General features: G+C 42.3%; 1 protein-coding gene across 2 annotated transcripts in view; it reads left to right on the top strand.

Moving 5' to 3' along the window:
• PREP (prolyl endopeptidase) overlaps positions 1-22,470 on the top strand; it is a 115,757-nt gene that overhangs the window by 16,265 nt on the left and 77,022 nt on the right. For both annotated transcript variants that reach the window (XM_032408154.1, XM_032408155.1), the window contains exons 3-6: positions 7,019-7,152; positions 8,313-8,443; positions 10,893-11,102; positions 16,458-16,579. In XM_032408154.1, the coding sequence (XP_032264045.1) occupies positions 7,019-7,152; positions 8,313-8,443; positions 10,893-11,102; positions 16,458-16,579 (597 nt within the window). The remainder of the gene's footprint in view (positions 1-7,018; positions 7,153-8,312; positions 8,444-10,892; positions 11,103-16,457; positions 16,580-22,470) is intronic.

Genomic DNA, 22,470 nt, shown 5'->3' on the forward strand with positions numbered 1-22,470 from the left:
AATTGATGGAAAGACTGCTTATAAGATGAATAGGATTTCCTTATGCAAAGAATGTAGAAAGGAGTTAGCATAGTTAGAATACAGACAGAGGTATCAGTAACATTATCTAGGACAGACAGTGGTGCAAGCTACTGGTGCCCAGAAATAGCAAAATCTGATGGATGGAGAGAGAGGGTAAACCACAAACTTCCTGAAAACGTAACTCACTTCCCAGACCCAGGCTTTTTATTCAGATACGGAGCACCTTACCTGTGCCGTACGTACCTCATCTGTCACAGTGTTGCTGTCCTTCAGGACATGGCACACCCAGGCACCAACACGGTCCCCCAAGCTAGCTTCAGATCCACTCCTGAAATCAGTGCAGCGGGACTAGATCAGGTCAGCTATCCCAATGTGCCTGTGAGTCATGACACAAGCCCTTGGACCCAGCGCAGGCCTCATCTTGCAGGATGTTCTGCCTGGCCCCGGATCAGTACCTGGGATCTAGGGGAGGGGTGCTCGGAGGGCCAGCAGAGGTCACACACACACCCCCCCCCACGCTATCAGCGGGCCTCCTCCAAGGTACCAACAAGAAATAGATATCATGACACATCTCATGAATTTACTTCTTTTTTTTTTTAAGATTTTATTTATTTTTTGACAAAGAGAGACAGCGAGAGAGGGAACACAAGCAGGGGGAGTGGAAGAGGGAGAAATAGGCTTCCCACGGAGCAGGGAGCCCGATGCAGGACTCGATCCCAGGACCCTGGGATCATGACCTGAGCCAAAGGCAGACGCTTAATGACTGAGCCACCCAGGCACCCCATGAATTTTAATTCTTAATAGCCTCATTTTTCTTGTTTTCTAAATATTCTTACTGTAGTTTGGATTCCTTCATTGACAAAATAGTTGTTCAAGAGAAGATGTATATGCATTTAACTTCATGATCAGGTTTTTAGTTAGGTTTGGATTTGAGGTACCCTCTGTCCTTTTCAGGTTTCTGGTGAGTAGCATGTGTACCAAAGGACTGAGCCAATTCGTGTTAAAGTTCAGCTTTGAGTGGGAGTGACTAGATTTGAAAACAAAGCTTGACTGTAAGGTCAAACCGATTTGCACATACAGGACAGGTAGAGAAAGTGGAAAGAGACCTGTCTGGGCTTCTGGAAGGCCCCACCTGCTCTGTTAATTGTGCAGCTGGAAGCTCAGCTCGAGCCTTCCTCACCTGAGGGCAGATGTCCCAGAGAGAAGAGCTGGACCCGATCTGGGATTTTAATGTTAAAAGGCGAGCCAGTGGATTTGGGGCTCTCCCCACTTGAGTTCAGCGTTTCTCCTCCTTGGGAATGAGCAATGGGTTTGTGGGGCCAGGAAGAGAAAGGCACCTCACTTAGTTGAGGTTAATGGCATTGTGGTTACAATCGTGACCTTTCCTTCTTGAGATTTAAGATTTCCTTTGTTGTCTGAGGTACTGCTAATTTTTATAAATGTTTAGTGAGTACTGGAAAATATGGGATACTCTTCTCTCCCTCGCTATTGCTCTTTTTTTTTTTTTTTTTTTGGTAATACATTCCTCCTATTAGTCTTGTAAAGTACATGATTCCATTCCCTTATAGTCTCAATTTCTAGACATGTTTCCTGAAGCAGCTGCATCTAATTTTCTGCTTGGCACGACCTGCCTTCAGTTTTCTGTGTGATTGTCCAGCCCTCCTGGGGTGGCCTCCTGCACTGGGTTCTGCAGCCTCAGGGAGGAGCTTTGCCACCCCTTGGCTTCTTTTTTATAAGCATATCCCTGCACTTGGTGAGTCATTTCTGAATTCTGCTACACTCCCAGCAGTGACAGGGGACCCACGTAAGCTTCTCCCTCTGGCCTCCAGGAAGCGCTCAGCCCTTTGCTGGGCTGGGACTATGGTTTTCTGCCAGGCCTTGACACCACCCATTTTCTCCAGAAGCCCCTGAAAGTTGCTTTAACCGGGTCATTCATTTATATATATTTATATGTATATAAATTTTTATATATGTGTTGAATTTATATATACTTATATTCATTTATATGTATTTACACACACACACACACACGCGTGTGTTCAAATTTTGTGGGATGTGGATAGCGCCATCCCTAGTTTTTGTTGTTTATTTGGGAAGAGTGGAGGTTGATAGCCGTACCCAAGTCGGTTTCTGGTCCTCTTGACGCCTGCGTGCCCCACTCTCCCGCACCCCTGCCCCGTCCTGGAAGCAGTTTCCCCTTTATTTGTTCTCCTGCAGTACTAACCTTTATCCCTGACCCATTTGTTTAATCTTACATTAATTGTGGTGTTTTGTATATGTAGCTAGTTAATGAGTAACCGTATGCTTCATTTTTCTCATATATGTATGCATTGTACTTATGAAAGGACTTGAGGTATTTGTGGATTAAAATACAGGGCATGTGAGGACAACATGAAGAAATTCTTTCTGAAGACAGAGTAAAGGAATCTCCAGCTTCCCACCGGAGTGACCGCTTGCCAGGTGGCTTTTCGTCTTCCTTTTCTTTCATGATGGGAACATTTCAGACCAGAGTTTTGTGTGCACAGTACGGCATTGTTAACTACAGGCACGATGCTGTACAGCGGATCTCTAGACTTACTCCTTGTGCATAATTGAAACATTGCTTTGCCGGTGGAGCGTTCTGATATTCAGGGCAAAATGAGATGCGAGTAGGGTTTCTTAGTTTAGAGCAGCTCTTTGACGTGTTCAGATCCATCCATAGCGATAAAATCTAAACTGTTGATCTTTAGAGGCTCAGCCACGGGCATCATCGATGGGCTTCCAGATTCCAGTCACTTTAACAACACTCTGGAGTGTGACCGTGCACACTGAAGCTTCTGGAGGAACAAAGAGAATTTTAATTCGCCTCACCCTGTTTCTTTATCATCATGGAAGTCCTCCAATTTTTTCTCTATCCTTACTCCTTTTCTCCCTTTCCCCCTGATTTGTTCTAATGTTGAGACCAAGAAGCCAGACTATTTAATCCATAAGTGACCAAGAAGGTATTCTCCTGATTAAAATACCAGAAGTCATACTGACAGTGCGTGGAACCCTAAATTCCACGAAGCCCCGTTACAGAAAATTTGCCACCTCCATCATGAAAAGTATAAAGATGTGCATGAAGAAAGAACTTGAGACTTTGAGGAATTTGAACACTGTTTGGTTTTACATGTAGATATTTGACTTGGAAGGGTATAGTCTTTAAATACTGCTCTATTTAGAGTAATTAATTGCCTAACATCTGTGGGTTGGGGGGTGACAAAATTGGTCACAGTAATCCTTGAATTGTTTCATTATTTAGTGGCATTATTATGCCTGGCATCAGAGTTTTATGAACATTTAAAATGAGAAAAGCCGAAGTGTCTGCTCCAGCGTGAGCTGGATTCTGCTGGCGCCGCTCTGACTCTCACGAGACATCTAACAGAAGCCGTGTGAGATGGGGAAGCAGTTCAAGAATACACTTCCACCTTTCCACAGAAAACTAACTGGGCCACCGCTGTCCCTTGGACCCTCCGTGGTCCTACTAGACCAGGATAAGGCCTAGATCAGCCTCAGACAGACACCAACCAGAAGGACAAGGGAAACCAAGCCTGCAGGGTGCCCTCCTCAGAGGCCCCTCCAGCCGAGACCCTCAGCATGCTGGGATCCCAGGGTGGGAGCCCTAAGTAGCTAGGATGTTCTGATGAGGCCCTTCTGGGAAATAGCCATCAAATCTACGCACTAACGTGCACTGTGCCCATTTTTCTCTGTCCCGATCCCGTTACAGTGGTCTTTCCTGCTCCTTTTAGAGACCAGCCATTTCACTTGGCCTTGGCTCTCACCGGACCACTGGCCCACCTTCCTGACCTCCACTTTTGCTCCCCTGGTCTACACTTCATCCAAAGCAAGTCTAGTTTTTTAAAAAAGATAAACCAGATATAGAACTATCTCCTTTCCCAATCATAGCTTGTTTTCACCTAGAATGAAGATTCAAACTTCCTAACTGCTCACCAGGTGGTACATAATCAGCTCCTGCCCGGGTCTTGGCTCCCTGTCACTCATTCCCAGCCTCACTGCCCAACCCCCCCCCCCCCCGCACCCCCCCCCTTCACACCTGTCAAGCTCCTACCCCCAGGGCCCTGCACTTGCTCTTCCTCGGTCTGGAATGCTTCTCCTGTCTGCATTAGCTGCTCCCTCTCCCCTAGCAGACCTTCATTCAGTACCTCCTCAGATGGGCCTTCCTGGCCACCCTCCCTGAAACTGTCCTTCCCAGTGATTCCCAGGATGTGTGCTGAATGACTGGCTTTTAAATTTCCAAACCGATATGGATTGATATTTTTGTAAAATGTAACAAACCTGTCACAGTGATGTCCAGTTGCTTATAGCGCTCCCTCTCAGCCTCTGTACTTGCCTCATCCTGGCCGGGCAGCAAGCATTTCAGGGCCAGCTCAGGTTGCAGATGCGCATGATTACCCTGCCTGTGTGTCCTTGGGACGAACTGTTCTCTGTAACCCTCTGGCTCGTGTTTTGTGTCCCCCAGTAAAATGTTCGCTCCACAATGGTAGGGAGCTGGTCCTAGACTTGTCACCCCTCTATCCACAATGCCAGGACCCGTGCTGACGCACACGAGGTTCTCAGTAAGTCCTTGCTGAAGCTCCGGTGCCCTGATGTGCCTGTCCAGCCCTGCCTGGCCCCGGTGGGGGTAAATCATGGGAGGCCCAGCTGTCCTTCTCCCCGATTGTCTGCTTTTGCTTAGCTCACATCCAGAATCAGGCCCAGAGTCTGCCTCCGTCACTGCTACCATGACTGGAATAGAATACGGTTGACCCTTGAACGATGTAGGAGATGGAGGGGCCCACCCCCACGAGGTCGAAAATTCCCTTACAGTGTTTGACTCCCCCAAACTTAACTACTGATAGCCCACTGTTGGCTGGAAGCCTTACCGATAGTGTAAATGGTTGATTAACATGTATTTGTATGTTATATGTATTATAGACCGTATTCTTATAGTCAGGTGAGCTAGAGAAAAGAAAAAAGTTGCTAAGAAAATCATGAGGAAGAGAAAATACATTTACAGGACTGTAAAAAAAAAAAATGCACATATAAGTGGACCTGCATGGTTCAAACCTGTGTTGTTCAAGGGTCAACCGTAATCCCCCTTCAGTGCTATGGCTAAGTCACTGTGTGACCTTGCTCAGCTGACTTCAGTACTGCAGGCCTCCGTTCCCATGTCTGGGAAGTAGACATGGCATTTCCTTCCATCATGAAGACAGGTAATGCTCTCGCACATGCTTGGGGCTCTCCACAAGGCTGCCCTTGAGTGTGGCTTCACAGCTAGACAGGCGTACTATAACCAGAACAGAAGCCCATTTCCTCAGTGACGCTCTTTTCAATGAGGCACAGTGGAATCAGCAAACTTTTTCTATAAAGGACCATGTATTAAATATTTTAGATGTTGTGAGCCATGTAGTTCTGTTAGGTTTTTGTTTTTGTTTTCCGACTCTAAAAATATAAAAACTACTATTAGCTCATGTGTCATAGGAGAGCAGGCCTGGGTGAAGTTTGCCAATCCCTAGTGATAGGCAGTTGGAAGTTTATTTCTTTGCGACTTGATACTTTTTATTTTCTGTTTGGATGAAATAAGAAATGTGACCTGTGACAGTTTTATTTTTCTTGAATCGATCCTCTTGCCAAAAAGATTGTTCATCATTTTAGTCATACTTTCCACTCTTTCTCTCTTGTTTTCAAGCACGTTTTAAATATTAATGCATTTTAGAACAGCTTTCAGCACAGAATCATGGTTCTCCAGAGCAGAGTTGGTGGTTTGTGTAGGAGATCCCATTTGAAGACCATTTTGAGTTAGGATGGGCCCTTGATGATCCGTCCAAAAGTAGAGTCTGATAATAATGCATTTTTGTCTGCAACTCAAAATATATTATGTTCTTAATTTCTTGAAGTTTTCTTCTGAGGACTTAATTTGTTTACTTGTTTGTAGACATGGGGTTAAATCTTCAATTGAATTTAGAGCTGATATATCTATTCTTGTTTCATTTCTTACTAACAGCCAGACATGAATTATTCTAAGTCCAAGCTTTTATAGTACTAAGAACTTTCTAACTGCTTAGTTACAAATAGGGCATGCTTGGTTACGGTTGATCTGTTGTAAAACCTGCCCCTTGCCCTGCCTTTGCTGCCAGAGTCCCCTGACTTCCTGCAGACCATCTCTTGCCCTTCTTCCAAGCCATTGTTGTAGATATTCTCATTTAATGGCACCCATTCTCCAATTTTTTAAAAAGATTTTATTTATTTGACAGAAAGAGCACAAGCAGGGGGAGCGGCAGACAGAGGGAGAGGGATCAGCAGGCTTCCCGCTGAGCAGGCAGCCCGACACGGGACTTGATCCCAAGACTCTGGGATCACAACCTTAGCCGAAGGCAGACGCTTATCTGACTGAGCCACCCAGGCGCTGCCCGCCCCCACCCCCCGCCATTCTCCAATTTTTTAAAAATATTCTTTAGTTTCAAATTTTAGCAAGGTTCTCTAAAGTTGACAAAGTAGTGGGTCTTAGAAAGATGGTATGTCAAAAACAAAAGTGGTAAAATAGCACCTAGGTATTTATTTCTTTAACTCTGACGGATTGGGGATTACAGGCTGCTGACTAAGAAGAGTGAAACCTTGGCACAATGTGAAGGTAGTTCACTGACTGCGAGATCTTAGCACAGTAGAGTGTGTTTGTTAAGAGGATCAATTCAAGAGCCAACCCTGCGACTTCCTAGCTGTATGATGTTGGGCAGCTTTTCATCTACTCTGAGACTCAGTTTTCCCATCTGTGACATTGGGCAAATCAAAGAACCTTTGATTATCCGTAAGATTATTGTGAGGTCTAGATGAGTTAATAGTACATAGTTAGTGCCATGTAAGGACTAGTTAGTGTTTATTGAGTGAAAAATATGCTTTCATGGATACATATCAGTGGATAACACTCCACATGGAAAATTTTATATCTGACTTGCTTTGTCCATTTAAATTTTCCCTATAGGCTTTCGTCGAGGCCCAGAACAAGATTACTGTGCCATTCCTTGAGCAATGTCCTATCAGAGGTTTATACAAAGAGAGAATGACTGAACTGTATGACTATCCCAAGTATAGTTGCCACTTCAAGAAAGGAAAACGGTATGTGAGGTTGCTTTTATTTAATTTTCTTTTTACTTTTCTAATCAAATGCTTTCTTAAATCTTAAAATACAAATTCTAAATAACTTATCATTTTATAAAATTAATCCATTATGAAATCAGTTCATTTCTGTGCTTGAGTATGAGAATAATGTTTTTTGGTCTGTTGTCCATATTCTTAAATCATGATTAAGAAATTTAGTAGAGATATTTCCTAGGAAAGCAAATCTAGATTATAGGAAATTATTGTTGTCTTATGGCTAATAATTGGGCTAGGATGATTTGTAGACAGCGGTGGAGATTTGTTTGCCTTTAAAACTCTCTTTGGCTTACCCTACTAGAAAAGCTTTTATTATATGGATTTCTTTCATCCAAGAATGGAAGTGGGCCAGGAGGTAGCACCTATTAATTCACATCTCTTGTTCCTCTCCCTTTCACACCAAGGTAAACTTACTCTCTTATTCTTTTTTTAAGTCTCTGGAACCACCATCACAAATTTACTTGAGAATTTCTTAGACCCTCCCCTTCTCTCTCTCTCTCTCTCTCTCTCTCTCTCACACACACACACACACACACACACACAAATCAGCAAAGTACAATCTACATGCCTAACCCTTCCTGCCGCTTGTTTTTGTAAATAAAATGGAAATGGCACACCTGCCCATTCATTTATGTATCAGCCGTAGCTGCTTTTGTACAACTATAGAATTGAGTAATAGCAACAGAGACTCTGTGGTCCACAAAGCCTAAAACATTTGCAGTCTTGCCCAATACAGAACAGGTTTGCTGACTCTGGCCTAGCAGCCTATCTAGGGAAGGATCCAGCATTTCATTTTAGAAGATCTGCTTTCTTCTCCATTGAAAAGAAAAAGTTACTGCTTTATTTGATTATCCATTTTAGTTCTAACAAATGAAGCAGTCTTTGTCTCTATTTAGCTAATATGCAGGATTATAATAAATTATTCCAATACTTAAAACAATTCAGATACCAAATTCTAATTACAGGGAGGTGGTGGAACCTTCCACCCTAGTCCCCATGTCCCTGGCATGGCCTGTTTGCAAATGAACATTTATTTGTTGTTTTTCTTTTTCTTTTTGCTTTGATTGTACCCCACAAATGGAAAACTCCATGGCTAAATAAAGACCATCTCTGTCCCCTAGGTATTTCTATTTTTACAATACGGGTTTGCAGAATCAACGAGTATTATATGTACAGGATTCCTTAGAAGGTGAAGCCAGAGTGTTCCTCGACCCCAACATACTGTCTGATGATGGCACGGTGGCGCTCCGAGGTGAGTGCTCCCCGGCTGAGCCCACAGGAGTCCCGGGGCCCTCACTTTCGGCTCTGACATTGATGCAGTCCCTTCACCTCTGAAATACCAGATAGGATGGACCATATTGTAGAACAGATGCACATGCTCTGTTCAGGAAAGCTCATTTTTGCACAGTATCTCTAGAATATCTCTAGAATTCAGGTTCTGATAACATGAAGCAGAACTGGAGAATAATTCACACTGGACCCAAATTAGCTTCTAGGGCTTCTGAGATATTTAAGTATTATCATCATTGCTTCTAACATCCCTGAGCCCTCTCTCTTCTAGAAGTAATTTAAGCTCTATGAAGAATGTTCCAGCTATGAATGTACAAGAGGAAAGAACATTTACAAGATCTCTTTCCTTGGTGACGAGGAAGTGATCAGAGTTTTAAAATTCAGTTGCATTTTAGAATTGAAAGTAGAAAACCACAGTCTTGTAGAAATTAGACAACTTGATACCCTGTTCCCTGAAGACGGCAAGTTTAAAATCCGAATCAGTAAGTTTGGCCTGTAGTTGCCATGTATCTGCTAAATAACTCCGACCCGAGATTACCTCCTCCACACGCCATGAAGATTACCCTAGGTTTGTGCCATTAGAGCTAGTTAAGGATTTGGCTATTCGCTGGTTCTATGGTTTAATAATTGTATACTCTGAGAATCATCTCTTGTTAGGATCCTAGATTTTAGTGAAGTTGGCTCAGCATTTCCCCCGGAGCATCTTCGGTTTTGTAGAGAAAGCACAGGGGAAGGCTCAGCCCTGTGGAGTTGAGTGATTGGAACACTCTAGTCCTGTAATTGATTAGGTGGGAATGCAAGGACCCTATTCCCACAGCCCTGTGTGAAGACCCATTTATAAAGCCACTCAGTCATTTAGTGGTTCTTCCCCTCTTTTTCCCAAGTGGGCTGTGTATGTAAATAGTGATCCTTTATCTAATTCGTGTTGAAAGTAATCAGTATTGAAAATAAGATGTCAGCCAGCTAACCAGGGATACTCTTCCATGAATTTGAGTTTGTGGTTGTAAATGAATGTAATACACTGGTTCTGTGCAGTAATATACCTTGTGTGGATATCGTTTAATTTAAACAATGAACCTTTGTTAATATTAAAGTTTTTGTAACTCATCCAGAAGAACTTCATTATAAGAGGGTCTCTGAAAGTTCATTTCAGTAACTTTTTAGCGGAATGCCTGCCACGTACGGGTCCTGATAGCTGAAAAGGAAAATCAGACATGGGACCTGGCCTGTCTTCGAGTTTTCTGAAAATGATATAGGGAAGTTACAGTACGGGTAAATATACAGATTCTTTTGATAGTATATGATTTTTTTTTATACATTTCAAATCAACATTTTTATTTCAATTTTTCCTGAAAATTTTCTAATTATATATAATTTATGTAGAATGAGAAGTATTTTCTCCACATTGCCTTCTAGATTCTTCTCTGTATTTATAGACAGATGAACCTCAATACTTCATAGCAATTATAAAGGATTAATAAGTAGTTCTTGTGAAATCTTAATTACCACTAACAAATTCCATGTAAAACAGTAGGAAACCTCTGAAAATAGTTGGGTTTCTGAGAATAATTTTCAACCCCTGGTGAAGTTTAACAGACATTATAAGAGGAAATCTCTGGTGTCTGTGTCTGGTACCAGATGCTATCTATATATATTTTATATTTATAAGAGCCAATATAAACATAGAAAATTTCTCAACACACATTCCACAGTGATTAGAACATTCTGTCATGGACTTAAAGAATTAGACACGCATAACAGTTCATAGACGGTGTTGCTTTTCTTTCTTTTTCATGGTTGCTTTTGGAATATGCTCTGTGTGAGCCTTCATTGCAACCTTCGGGCTTACCTGGGCTTGTGCTGGTCAGGTGATGTGGATGACGTTAATTCTTGAGTGCCAGCAATGCTCAGAAAATGAGGTTGTAAAGAGTGATTCCAAATAGTTTGGAATCCATCCCAAAAATTACTTAATGGCTTCCATTTAGTTCTGTTACATGGTATGTGTCATAATCCAGTCATTACTCGGAAAGCAGTTTCCTTATTCTTTTTCCCCTCCTCTTTAGAGTATAAATAAAATATGCTGAAATCTCAGATGAGCTCTGCTTTTAACTGAACTGCTCATTGAATTATAGGAATATAAACAGTGGAAGCATCTTAGTGGTCATATAATCTAGTACGTTTTTTACAGATGAAGAACCCAAGACCTGGCGAGGCGAGGATGCTTGTCCGGGCTCATGAGGTGAACTCCCGTGAGGCCTGGGCTCAGCCCCCAGAAGTCCTCACGACAGGCTCCCTGATCCTGCCGTTGCACGTATGGCAGAGAGCGTGTCAGGCAGCACGGAGGGCAGCGGGCAAGGCTAGGGGTCGTGTCCCCATGTGCACTGTGTGAGAATTTCTCCTGTGTCCCATAGGCTATGCCTTCAGTGAAGACGGGGAGTATTTCGCCTATGGTCTGAGTGCCAGTGGCTCAGACTGGGTGACGATCAAGTTCATGAAGGTTGATGGTGCCAGAGAGCTTCCAGATGTGCTCGAGAGAGTCAAGTTCAGCTGTATGGCATGGACCCATGACGGGAAAGGGATGTTCTATAACTCCTATCCCCAACAGGATGGAAAAAGTGACGGTAAGTGAAGATGGCAGCTGAAGCACCTTTTTCATGGACTAGAAGTGTGACTTCACATGACTTGAAAAGCTAAACCCTACGTAGAAGTTATTTGGTATAGAACCAGGTTTCCTCAAAGGGCGCTGTATCCGTTAGCATTGTTGTATGACAGATCGCCCCAAAACTTAGTGTTTTAGAATAATAACCATATTTCTTTTGCTTGGGAGTCTGTGGGTTGGCCAGGCAGTTCTTCTAGATTAGCTGAGTTCTGTCATGTGTCTGTGTTCAGCTGTGGGTCAGTTGGCCGATCTTGGCTTGGCTTTGTCAGGGGCTTTGACTCTGATCCTTTTGGTTTCTCATCCTCCAGCAGGCTAGCCCATGTCAGGGGCTTTGACTCTGATCCTTTTGGTTTCTCATCCTCCAGCAGGCTAGCCCACTTGGTTTGCATGGCAGCTCAGCAGGATTCCAAGAGGGAGAGTCGAAAGGCACGAGCCTTTCGATGCCTGTGCTTGCTGCCCAGCCCTGCGTTGTGGTGCTGCATTCTGTTGTTGGCCGAAGCAAGTCATGGGGCCAGCCCCTGTCCAAGGGGTGGAGGAGCAGATAGAAGGAACCAGGAAAAACTGGGCCATTATTGCAGTCAGTCCTTTACAAATATGTTATATCCCCCAAGGGGTCATGGAGAAGATGGATTTTTTTTTTTCCATGAAACCTATTTATTTAATGATGTTGAGCGATTATAAAATTTTCCTACTGTGGTGATGGCATCTCTTCCTCTAATTAGAAGTTACAGGTTACTTGGTTGGTTTATCTTGACACTTTTCTCGTTGTGAATTTCTAGGACACACCTTTGTTCTTCTTTTCGGTTATACAAAGGTCCTATTGTGTTCAAGCAGTCTCTTTCCCCCTTCACCCCTCATCTTTCCAGAGAGAAAGGCCCACGGACCTTGTATCTTGCTGTTGCAAGCTGTCAGCAGTCATCGTCTTCTTTCCACAATGGCCTGTAGCATTTTCCTGTTGCCTTGGTCTTTACGGATGGGTTTTACAATCCCTTTGTTGGAGGTTTGGAGCTGAGGTACAGAGGCTCAGTTACTTGTTGGAGGCCTGGGGCTGGTAAGAAGCACAGCTGATACAGTGCTTTCTGCTACATACGCTATCCCCTTATCGTGATCTGCTGTACCTTTCTTGTCTTTACATATGCTAGCTTTCTTTTCTGATTTCCCCCAGTTGAATTGGGAATAAGACTATAATTCTTTTCATCTCTTTTGGCTATGTTCAGCTTTTGCTGCCTTTTGATTAGACTAGTGCAGTACCTTTTTTTTAATTCACCAGTGAACTACAAGAGCTGACTTAAGAGTAGGCTTTCTTTTCAAGGATGTTGGCTAAAGAAAGACCTCTGGGCTCTGTACACTGAATTAGCTGCCTCTGTTAAGAGTGGTGCTGAGTGAGCGCCCAGGTGGCTCAGTCATTGGGCGTCTGCCTTCAGCTCAGGTCATGATCCCAAGGTCCTGGGATCGAGCCCCACATTGGGATCCCTGCTCAGCGGGAAGCCTGCTTCTCCCTCTCCCACTCCCCCTGCTTGTGTTCCCTGTCTCGCTGTCTCTCTCTGTCTCTGTTGAAAAATAAATAAAATCTTTAAAAAAAAAAAAAAAAGAGTGGTGCTGAGTTAGAAAATGGCTACTTCAAGTTCTGGGAGACCAAAAAAGTATTTCCCTGGCCATTTCTTGTTAGAGAACAATATTATTATTTTGTGAAAAACATGAAAATTATTATTTAAGCTCAGCTTTCAGTAGCAAAAACAGTAAAGATTAGTTACTATGATTGATTTCAGAAAGATAACATCTATTTCCAGCTGTAATTTGCTGCCCTCTTGTCGAGAAGACCTCAACAGCCTCTCAGGTTGTGTGCCCATGTGCTTCCCGGAAAACCCATGGAAAATCACCAAGTGCTGTAAAGCTTTCTTTTATATTGTGGTGTTATCTTACTTCTTTTTCATCATCCTGAAACCTTAGTACCTTTTTATAATGAAAAAAAAAGAATAGTTCAATCTCATAACATCTTCCAAAATCAACAAAAATGTGTGAATTACTTCCAGGGTGATACCCAGCCAATACTTAACATTAAAAAAGTGGGGGGAGAGAGAGTTTATCTTTTAGAGCATTTTTAGGTTCACAGCAAAATTGAACAGAAAGTACAGAGATTTCCCATACAGCCCCTGCCCCCACACATGCAGAGCCTCCCCTATTATTAACATCCGTCACAGGAGTAGGTACAATTGATGAACCTCCATTGATAACATCATTATCAACATCCCTCATCAGAGTAGGTACAATCGATGAACCTCCATTGATACATCATAATCACCCAAAATGCAGAGCTTACGTTAGAGCTCGCTCTTAGTGTTGTATATTCCACGAGTTTAGGCAAACGTAGAATGATATGTATCCACCATTACAGTGTCATACAGAGTTTGACCACCCTCGGAATCCTCTTTTCCACCTGTTCATCCTCCCTGTCCACTAGCCTCTGACAACCAACCACTGATCTCCCTACTGTCTCCATAGCTTTGCCTTTTCCCAAACGTCATATAGTTGGAATCATACACTATGTAGCCTTTTTAGGTTGGCTTCTTTCACTCGGTGCTATGCATGTCTTTTCATGGCTTGATAATCCATTTCTTATTAGCGCTGGATAGGATTCCTTTGTCTGGATATAGCACAGTTTCTTTATCCTTTCACCTATTTTTAAATCCATTCAGCTATTGAAGGGTATCTTGATAGCATCCAAGATTTGGCAGTTACGAATAAAGCCACTGTAAACATCTGTGTGCAGGTTTTTGTGTGGACATAAATTTTCAAATACTTTGGGTAAATACCAAGGAGAGTGATTGCTGGATTGTATTGTAAGAATATGTTTAGTTCTGTAAGAAACTGCAAAACTGTCTTCCAAAGTGACTGTACTAGTTTGCATTCCCGCCAGCAATGAAAAGGAGGTCCTGTTGCTCCACATCCTCACCAGCATTTGGTGTTGCTATTGTCCTGGACTTTGTCCATTCTAATAGGAGTACACTGGTATATTATTGTTTTAATTTGCACTTCCTTGGTGACATATGATGTGGACCATCTTTTCATATGCTTCTTTGCCATCTGCATATCATTTTTTTTCTTTTTAGAGAGAGAAAGCGCACAAACGCACAGGGGAGGGGCAGAGGGAGAGAGAGAATCCCAAGCAGTCTCCACAGTCAGCCGTGCGAAGCCTGCCGCAGGGCTTGATCTCACCACCCTGGGATCATGACCTGAGCCGAAATCAAGAGTCAGACGCTTAACCGACTGAGCTGCCCAGGCGCCCCTGCTTTAGTGAGGTTTCTGTTAAGGTCTTTGGCCCATTTTTTAATAGGGTGTTTTCTTTTTTTTTGAGTTTCAAGAGTTCTTTGTAACTTTTGGGTAAGAGTCCTTTATCAGATATGTCTTCTGCAGATATTTTCTCCCAGTCTGAAGTGTCCTGTTCTCTTGACAGGGTCTTCCACAGAGCAGAATTTTTTTATTTTAATGAAGTCCAGCTTATCAGTTCTTTCTTTCATGGATCATACCTTTGATATTGTATCTAAAAAGTCATTGCCAAACCCAAGGTCATCCTGATTTTCTCATATGTTATCTTTTAGGAATTTTATAGTTTTGCGTTTACATTTAGGTTTGTGGTCCATTTTGAGTTAATTTTTTTGACAGGTACAGTCTGTGTCTAGATTCATTTTTCTGCATGTGGATGTCTGGTTGTTCCAGCACCGTTTGTTGAAAAGGCCGTCTTTGCTCCTCTGGATTGCCTTAGCTCCTTTGTCAAAGACCAGTTGACTGTATTTACGGAGGTCCTTTCTGGGCTCTCTGCTCTGCTCCATCGATTTACCTCTCTGTTCTTTTGCCAATACCACACTGTTTTGATTACTTACAGTAGATCTTGAAGTCAGGTAGGGTCAGTCCTCCAACTTTGTTCTTTTCCTTCAATATTGTGTTGGCCATTCTGGGTTTTTTTCTCTTTCCATATAAACTTTAGGATCAACTCATCAATATCCACAAAATAACTTGCTGGGATTTTTATTGGAATTAAACTGTATCTATAGATCAAGTGGGGAAGAAATGACATGACAATATTGAGTATTCTTATCCATAAACATGGAGCATCTCTCCATTTATTTCTTTTTTGATTTCTTTCATCAGTTTTGTAGTTTTTCTCATATAAGTCTTATACATATTTTTTTTTAATTTTTTATTGTTATGTTAATCCCCATACATTACATCATTAGTTTTAGATATAGTGTTCCGTGATTCATTGTTTGTGCATAACACCCAGTGCTCCATGCAGAACGTGCCCTCCTCAATACCCATCACCAGGCTAACCCATCCTCCCACCCCCCTCCCCTCTAGAACCCTCAGTTTGTTTTTCAGACTCCATTGTCTCTCATGGTTCGTCTACCCCTCCGATTTCCCCCCCTTCATTCTTCCCCTCCTGCTACATTCTTCTTCTTTTTTTTTTCTTTCTTAACATATATTGCATTATTTGTTTCAGAGGTACAGATCTGAGATTCAACAGTCTTGCACAATTCACAGCGCTTACCAGAGTCTTATACATATTTTATTAGAAATGTACCTAAGCATTTGATTTTGGGGGTACTAATGTAAATGGTATTGTGGTTTTTTAAAAAAATTTTATTTATTTATTTATTTATTTATTTATTTTTAAGATTTTATTTATTTATTTGACAGAGAGAGACAAAGCGAGAGAAGGAACACAAGCAGGGGGAATGGGAGAGGGAGAAGCAGGCTTCCCGCTGAGCAGGGAGCCCGATGCGGGGCTCGATCCCAGGACCCTGGGATCATGACCTGAGCCGAAGGCAGACGCTTAACGACTGAGCCACCCAGGAGCCCCTAAAAAAATTTTTTTTATTGAGCTATAATCAACATAGAACATTATATTAGATTTAGGTGTACAACCTAATGATTCAATATTTATATATATTATGAAACAGTCACCACACAAGTCTCCCATCACATCACCATACATAGTTACAAATTTGTTTTTTGTGATGAGAACTTTTAGCATCTTCTCTCTTAGCAACTTGTAAATATGCAGTACAGTATCATTAACTATTACTAACTATGGTCACCATGTTATATATTACATCCTTAATGATACTATATTTTTAATTTCAAATGCCACTTATTCATTGCTGGTATACAGGAAAGCAGTTAACTTTTGCGTATTAACTTTGTATCCTACAACCAGGTAATTAACTTTTTAAACGCTTCTAGCATTGTGCAATATGGGTGGAATAGATTTTCTTAAAATTGCCAACTGCACTTCAATATACATTTTTAACTCCTTCAGGTACAGAGACATCCACCAATCTCCATCAAAAGCTCTGTTACCATGTGTTGGGAACTGATCAGTCAGAAGATATTTTGTGTGCTGAGTTTCCTGATGAGCCTAAGTGGATGGGTGGAGCTGAGGTATGGTATTTCTGTGAGCTTGCCCCACGAACTCAATGTCACATGGACTGTGTATATGGATATTCTTGTTGTGTGATCTTTATGGATGTGCTAAGTCCTGTGAGTGAATATTCTCATGTTAAAAATATTGGTATTCAAATTGACTCTTAATAGTGAAGGTGATGATAAACCTTTTAACTGCAATTTCAACATAAAACCCTTAATACAAAGTAATACATGCTTATGGTTAAAAAAAAAAAGTGAAAGTACAGTATCACATAAAGCAAATCATGAACATTTTGAAATTCAGAATCTTATGTCTCAGAGGTGAGGAAAGTATCCTTCCAAAAAATTTTCTTTGTGTAAGTGAGAATGTGGGGGGAGAGAGAGTATATGTTTTCCTTTTTTTTAACACAGCTTTTCTCTTTGTGCATATTGTTCACTTGTTTTGACATTAAAATGTGTATTTTCATACATTTTCCCATCTGATAGAAGATCAGGTATTCCTTGGGAGTCTTGACCATAACAAAACTGTATTTGAAGTCTTTGAAGTTACTGGCCCAGATTTTATTCTGTATCTTGAGAATCAACTGTGAAAAGACTTAGAGGTACTTGGAGTAAAAATTCAACTCTTGTTAGTTCATTTCTGGGTACTAAGAAATATTTTTTAAACAAAAGCATTCTGAATGTTTTGAGATAGGTGGGCTGTTGGCCCATTTTTTAGTGGGAATGAGAAATCCACTAGAAAGTCTTTAGCTCATGGAGCTACTTACTTAGAACTTTGGTAAAAAAGGAACATTTGATATTTGAACTTGGTCTCCTGGGTCTGGTTCACTGGGGGATAGAATAGTAACCCATAGTATTTTAGTTGATGTGCATTGATACACCTTATCCCAGATTGTTCTTATATTTATTTATTTTGTTTCCCTAGACCAGGGGTTGGCAAACTATGCTTGCCTTCAGGCCACATTTGGCCTGCTGTCAGCTTTAATAAATAAAGCTTCATCAGAACACAGCCACTGTTTGTTTCGTATTGTCTGGGGCTGCTTTCAGGCTGCCGTATCAGGGTTGAGTCGCTGCAAAAGGCTCCATGGCCCACAAAGCTGAAAATATTTACTTTCTGGCCCTTAATAGAAAAAACTTGCTAGACTTTAACGCAGCATATTAAAAGTGAATTTATAGGACTTTTATGACCTGAAATTGTATCCTTTTTTCACGCTTTTTCCTTCTCACTGAAGTGCCCCCCCGCCCATGAGCTTTCCTTGTGTAGTTACTATTGTCATTTTTTCACCTGTTTGTTTTTAATGGCTTTCTGACTCTATTTGTAGACTGTTTCTACTGTTTCCTTCTTAGTTCAGCTTCTCCTCCTACCTAAGTCTTCTGGTTATTATGGATAATAGGTGTTGGTTTATAAAATAATACACATTTTTATTGTCATCTGAGTGAAACATTAAGGAAGATGAATATGCTACAAACAATGTTTTAATGTCAGATCATGTGTTTCTCTTTATCTTTTTGGAGGGAAGGTATTGATGGGGAAAACCTAAAATAATGTATTTTAATAATCAATTTTATTCCCCCCGGGATTCTTCATAAAATCAAAGACATTCCTAGAGAAGTTTTTATACTTCAAAGCTAATAATTTCATTACAGCAGACCCATTTTAATCAAGGTAAGTGTATTTGGTTGATATAGTAACATGGATACTGAAAATAAATGCCAGAATATTTATATAATTTAGCACATTGGTCTAAAAGGAAACAAGCTTTATAGTAGAACATGCGAGCAGCTCAAGTTGCTTGGATCTCTCTTAGTGTTTGGTTGAAGCAGTTAGGTTTTTGGTTGGTTGGTTTGTTTTCTTTACTTTTAAATTGTGGTAAAATATAATAACAAAATTTACTGGTTTAATCATTTTTAAGTATAGAGTTAAGTGGCATTAAATACACTGACATTATTGTGCAACTATCACCACCATACATCTCCAAAACTTTTTTCATCTTGCAAAACTGAAACTGTCCCCATTAAGCAGTAACTCCCCATCTCCCCTGCTCCCCCCGTTCCCTGGCAACCATCCCTCTCCTTTCTGTCTCTCTGTGTTGCACTATTCTAGGTGTCTCATATAAATGTCATCATACAGTATTTGTCCTTTTGTGACTGGCTGTTTGACTTAGCGTGAAGTCCTTAGGTTCATCCATGTTGTAGCATGTGTCAGAATCTCCTTCCTTTTTATAGTTGAATAATATTCCATTGTGGGTATACACCACATTTTATTCCTTCATCTGTTGATGGACACTTGGTGTGTTTCCATAGCATTATTGTGAGCACCCAGTTTTTTAAAATACAGTGAAGGGCGCCTGGGTGGCTCAGTCAGTTAAGTATCCGATTCTTGATTTTGGCTTGGGTCATGATCTCAGGGTCGTGAGATCGAGCCCCGTGTTGGGCTCCTTGCTGGGTGTGGAGTCTGCTTGAGATTCTCACTCTCCCTCTCCTCCTCCACCCCTACTTGCTTGCTCATGCTCTCTCAAAAAAAATAAATAAAAAATAAAAATATAGTGGAGATATATATGTATTTAACATATGTGCATTCAATTCTACTAGGAAAGTGAGAAGAAAAGCAGATTTAAGTAGTTGATGTGACCCTTCTACCATTCATTAAAAAGATGTTCACTTTATGTAAATTATCTAATATAATCTTTACCAAAGCCTCGAAAAGGAGGTGATCATTCCATTGCATGGACGAAGTGAAATGCCTGCCAGAGAGATTAACTTGCAAGCCCATGGCTGGAACTGCCTGCTGAGTGTGTTAGACCCCCCAGCCTGTGTCTTCCTAACCACGTGCACTCAGCCTCTCTGGTCTAAAGGAAAGAAGTCTTGCAGTAACGGCAGCAAAGACTGTCGAAAGGATGGCAGTAATGGAAGGGATGCATCTGTACTGCACAGAAGTAGTAAAGTTGTTAAAAAACTAAAGGGACATAGATGGTGGGTCCTAAGGAACTTTGTATTGGATCAGAGCCTAATAGTGAATGATGCAGAGGAAGTCTGCGAAAACCAGCAGTCTTGGTAAGCACACACTGGGTGTAGTCTTCCTTGAAGCTGTATTCCAGCTACTTGGATGGTCTTGTTACAACGGGTGACAGACACCCACCAGGTGCCCGGGTTGGTTGCTTTATGACCACGCTCTTGATGCGTGGTATTTTTCAAGTAGTTGCTTTGGGGATCATCATTTTGAACCCAGTATTTTGTTAATACCTTTAACACTTTAACAGTGACTGAATAGAGAACTAGTGTTACAGTGATAGTGTACTATCACAGAAATTCGGACATTTTATCCTCGTCCTGTCGGTGCAGCCTTGGACACTTCCCTTGTCTCCAGATCTCTTTCCTTCATTTCCCCTGGGGCTTTTTCAGCTCTGAAAGTCTATGGACAGAGGCTTCAGCACAACATCTCACCGACCCTGACACAGGCTTCCTGGGTGAGGAGGTAGCTGCTGGATGTGAGAGCAGCTTGGGCTTTGTGGGTGTGGTTAGAGGGGTCTTTGGGGTGGGCAGCCAGCTGAGCTTGTGGACATGTGTGGATTTCTCCGGCGAGCTGCCATACTCCTCCCTTTGGGCTGCTGCAGTCCAGGTTCACTGAGGACTTCCCTTTGAATCCTAGACACTGTCTCCTTATGACTCCTTTTCCTTCATAGATGCCTCCTCTGCCTTCCTGCATGGACAGGTCTTCTTGCCTTGAGCAGTCCATCACATACAACCAGGAAGCAGCTTTAGCGTTTCCATCATTGCCCGTGACACCATCTGCCCCAGGATGACTGACTTCCATCTAGCAGAACCCATAGCTTTCAGGACATTTTGGAGTATTAGAACTGTTACGAAGGATCCACTGCAGTCCAAAGCAAAATATTAGTCTCTCCAATTTACATGCTTCTTCCCTCTGCCCAGCTCCTGTTTGGTGAGCACATGGGGGACTGGCAGGGGAATAGGGACTACTCAACCCCCTGGTTGGTGGTTTACTTATTTATTTTTTTCCATACAAAGACTTTATTCAAGATAGCCTCAAACTAGCACAGCCCAAATACCCATTATCAAGTGCATGAATGAATGAATGAATTGTGGTACATCTCTACAATAGAATAGTACTACTCAGCAGTAAAAAGGAACAAACTGTTGATATATTCAACAACAGGGATGAATCTCAAAATAATTCTGCTCAGTGAAAGCCAGAAGAAAGGAGTACACAGGAGTACAGAGTGTTTGATTCCATTTATAGAACGCTCTGGAAAATGCAGACTAGTCTGTAATGGCATAAAACAGATCAGTGGTTGCTTGGGGACGGGGCTGGGGAACAGGAGGGAGGGGATATGAAGGCGCAGGAGGAAACTCTGGAGGATGATCAGACTGGGACACTGGAATTGACGTTTTCCAGGTGAGGCCATTCTGAGCAATGACAGCATCTCCAATTCTCTCCCCTCGGTTATTCATTGTGGATTAGTTTCTCCAGCGACCTTGCAGGGAGGAGGAGTTGGAGGAGGGGAACGGGGTTCTTGCTCCTCCAGAGCTTTTTGTCGGTGTCTGGTTGCCACCATCTGCTTGCAGTCATGACCGGTATCTTGGTGCCGGCTCCCTCATGGCATCCTTTTGTAGTGAGATACCCTCCATTCTGGGAACCTGTGTGCTGTTCTCTGCGGTGGATAATAAACTCTGGCTCACATTTATGTTGCCTTCCAAGGCTTCTGCTCCTAGCAGGATTCCCTCCCCTCTTTCATCCTTTTTCTGCCGGGACCTTTCAAGATGACTGGAGGGAGGCTACCTTCCTGGTGTCTCTTGTTCTGAGGGAAGCGACCTCCATGGGTTGCTCCATCCTGGAAGGGCGGGTGCTGGTCACCACTGCTCTCCTCACCTGCCAGCCAGGGGCCTCTTCCCTCAGTCCCTGCAGCTCCCTCATGCCCCTGGGGTAACATGACACCTGTCTAGCATTGGGCTTAGAGGGACAGTGGTGTCAATTATTTAACATAGACTATAAGGCTTTACCTGGAAGGCAGGATTGTGGGGGAATAGAAATTGTTTTAAAAGATTCTACTAGATCCAAAAAAAAAAAATTCCCTTTATTTTAAAGTAATTCCCAGAGTATTTGGTGGGGGGGTGGTGCGGAAACAAGGAGATCAAGTATTTTGAGGCACTTTTCCCAGCAGAGGGTGCTCTAGAATGAAGATTCTGAAAATGTGTCAAGTACCTTTAGAAAGGACTAAGGGGAAAATGCCCAGCCTCTTTGTGACTGTCTAGCTGAATTCTATATTGAGAACCTAATTCTGTCATAACCAAGTCTTGAAAACGGGGCTTCTTTTTTACAAAGGTAATCCTAATCTTGATGTTTATCACGTATCTCTATAGTCATTTTTATATGTTCACTTGTGATCCTTAGTTGTTCAAGTATGTGTATATTTGTGTAGACGTTTATATATTATATGTATATATTAACATGTAAAATCACTGCCTGATGCTTGACTCCGTGGGCACACAGTGAGCGTTAGTTTCCTTCCCCTCCCCTCCCCCTGCTGAGGTGCGTGCACGTGAAGACCCTCGAGGCCTGGTGTGCACCCAGCTTTGCCTCACGAAGCATAGATGGTCTAGGTGTCTGGGTGTCCCTCAGGGAATTCTGCCTCACCTGCCCCTCACTCACTGGAAAGCGCTGGCTGGGAGCAGTCATTGTTCAGCAGCCCTCTTCCTGGTCAGCATACTTCATGCATCTATTCCCCGGGGGCCCAGGAAGCCATTGGCTTGGTGCACCCCGGTGCTAGGGCCAGGCGATCCTCGGGAGCACAGACCAGCATGCTCTGGCCCTTTGGAAGATGTTCTTGTTGTGGTCAACTCTTCTATTTATAAACACTTTACAATATTGCCAAGGGGCTTGGGGC

The sequence above is a fragment of the Phoca vitulina genome, unplaced genomic scaffold, assembly GCF_004348235.1.
Source record: "Phoca vitulina isolate PV1807 unplaced genomic scaffold, GSC_HSeal_1.0 scaffold9, whole genome shotgun sequence".
NCBI lineage: Eukaryota > Metazoa > Chordata > Mammalia > Carnivora > Phocidae > Phoca > Phoca vitulina.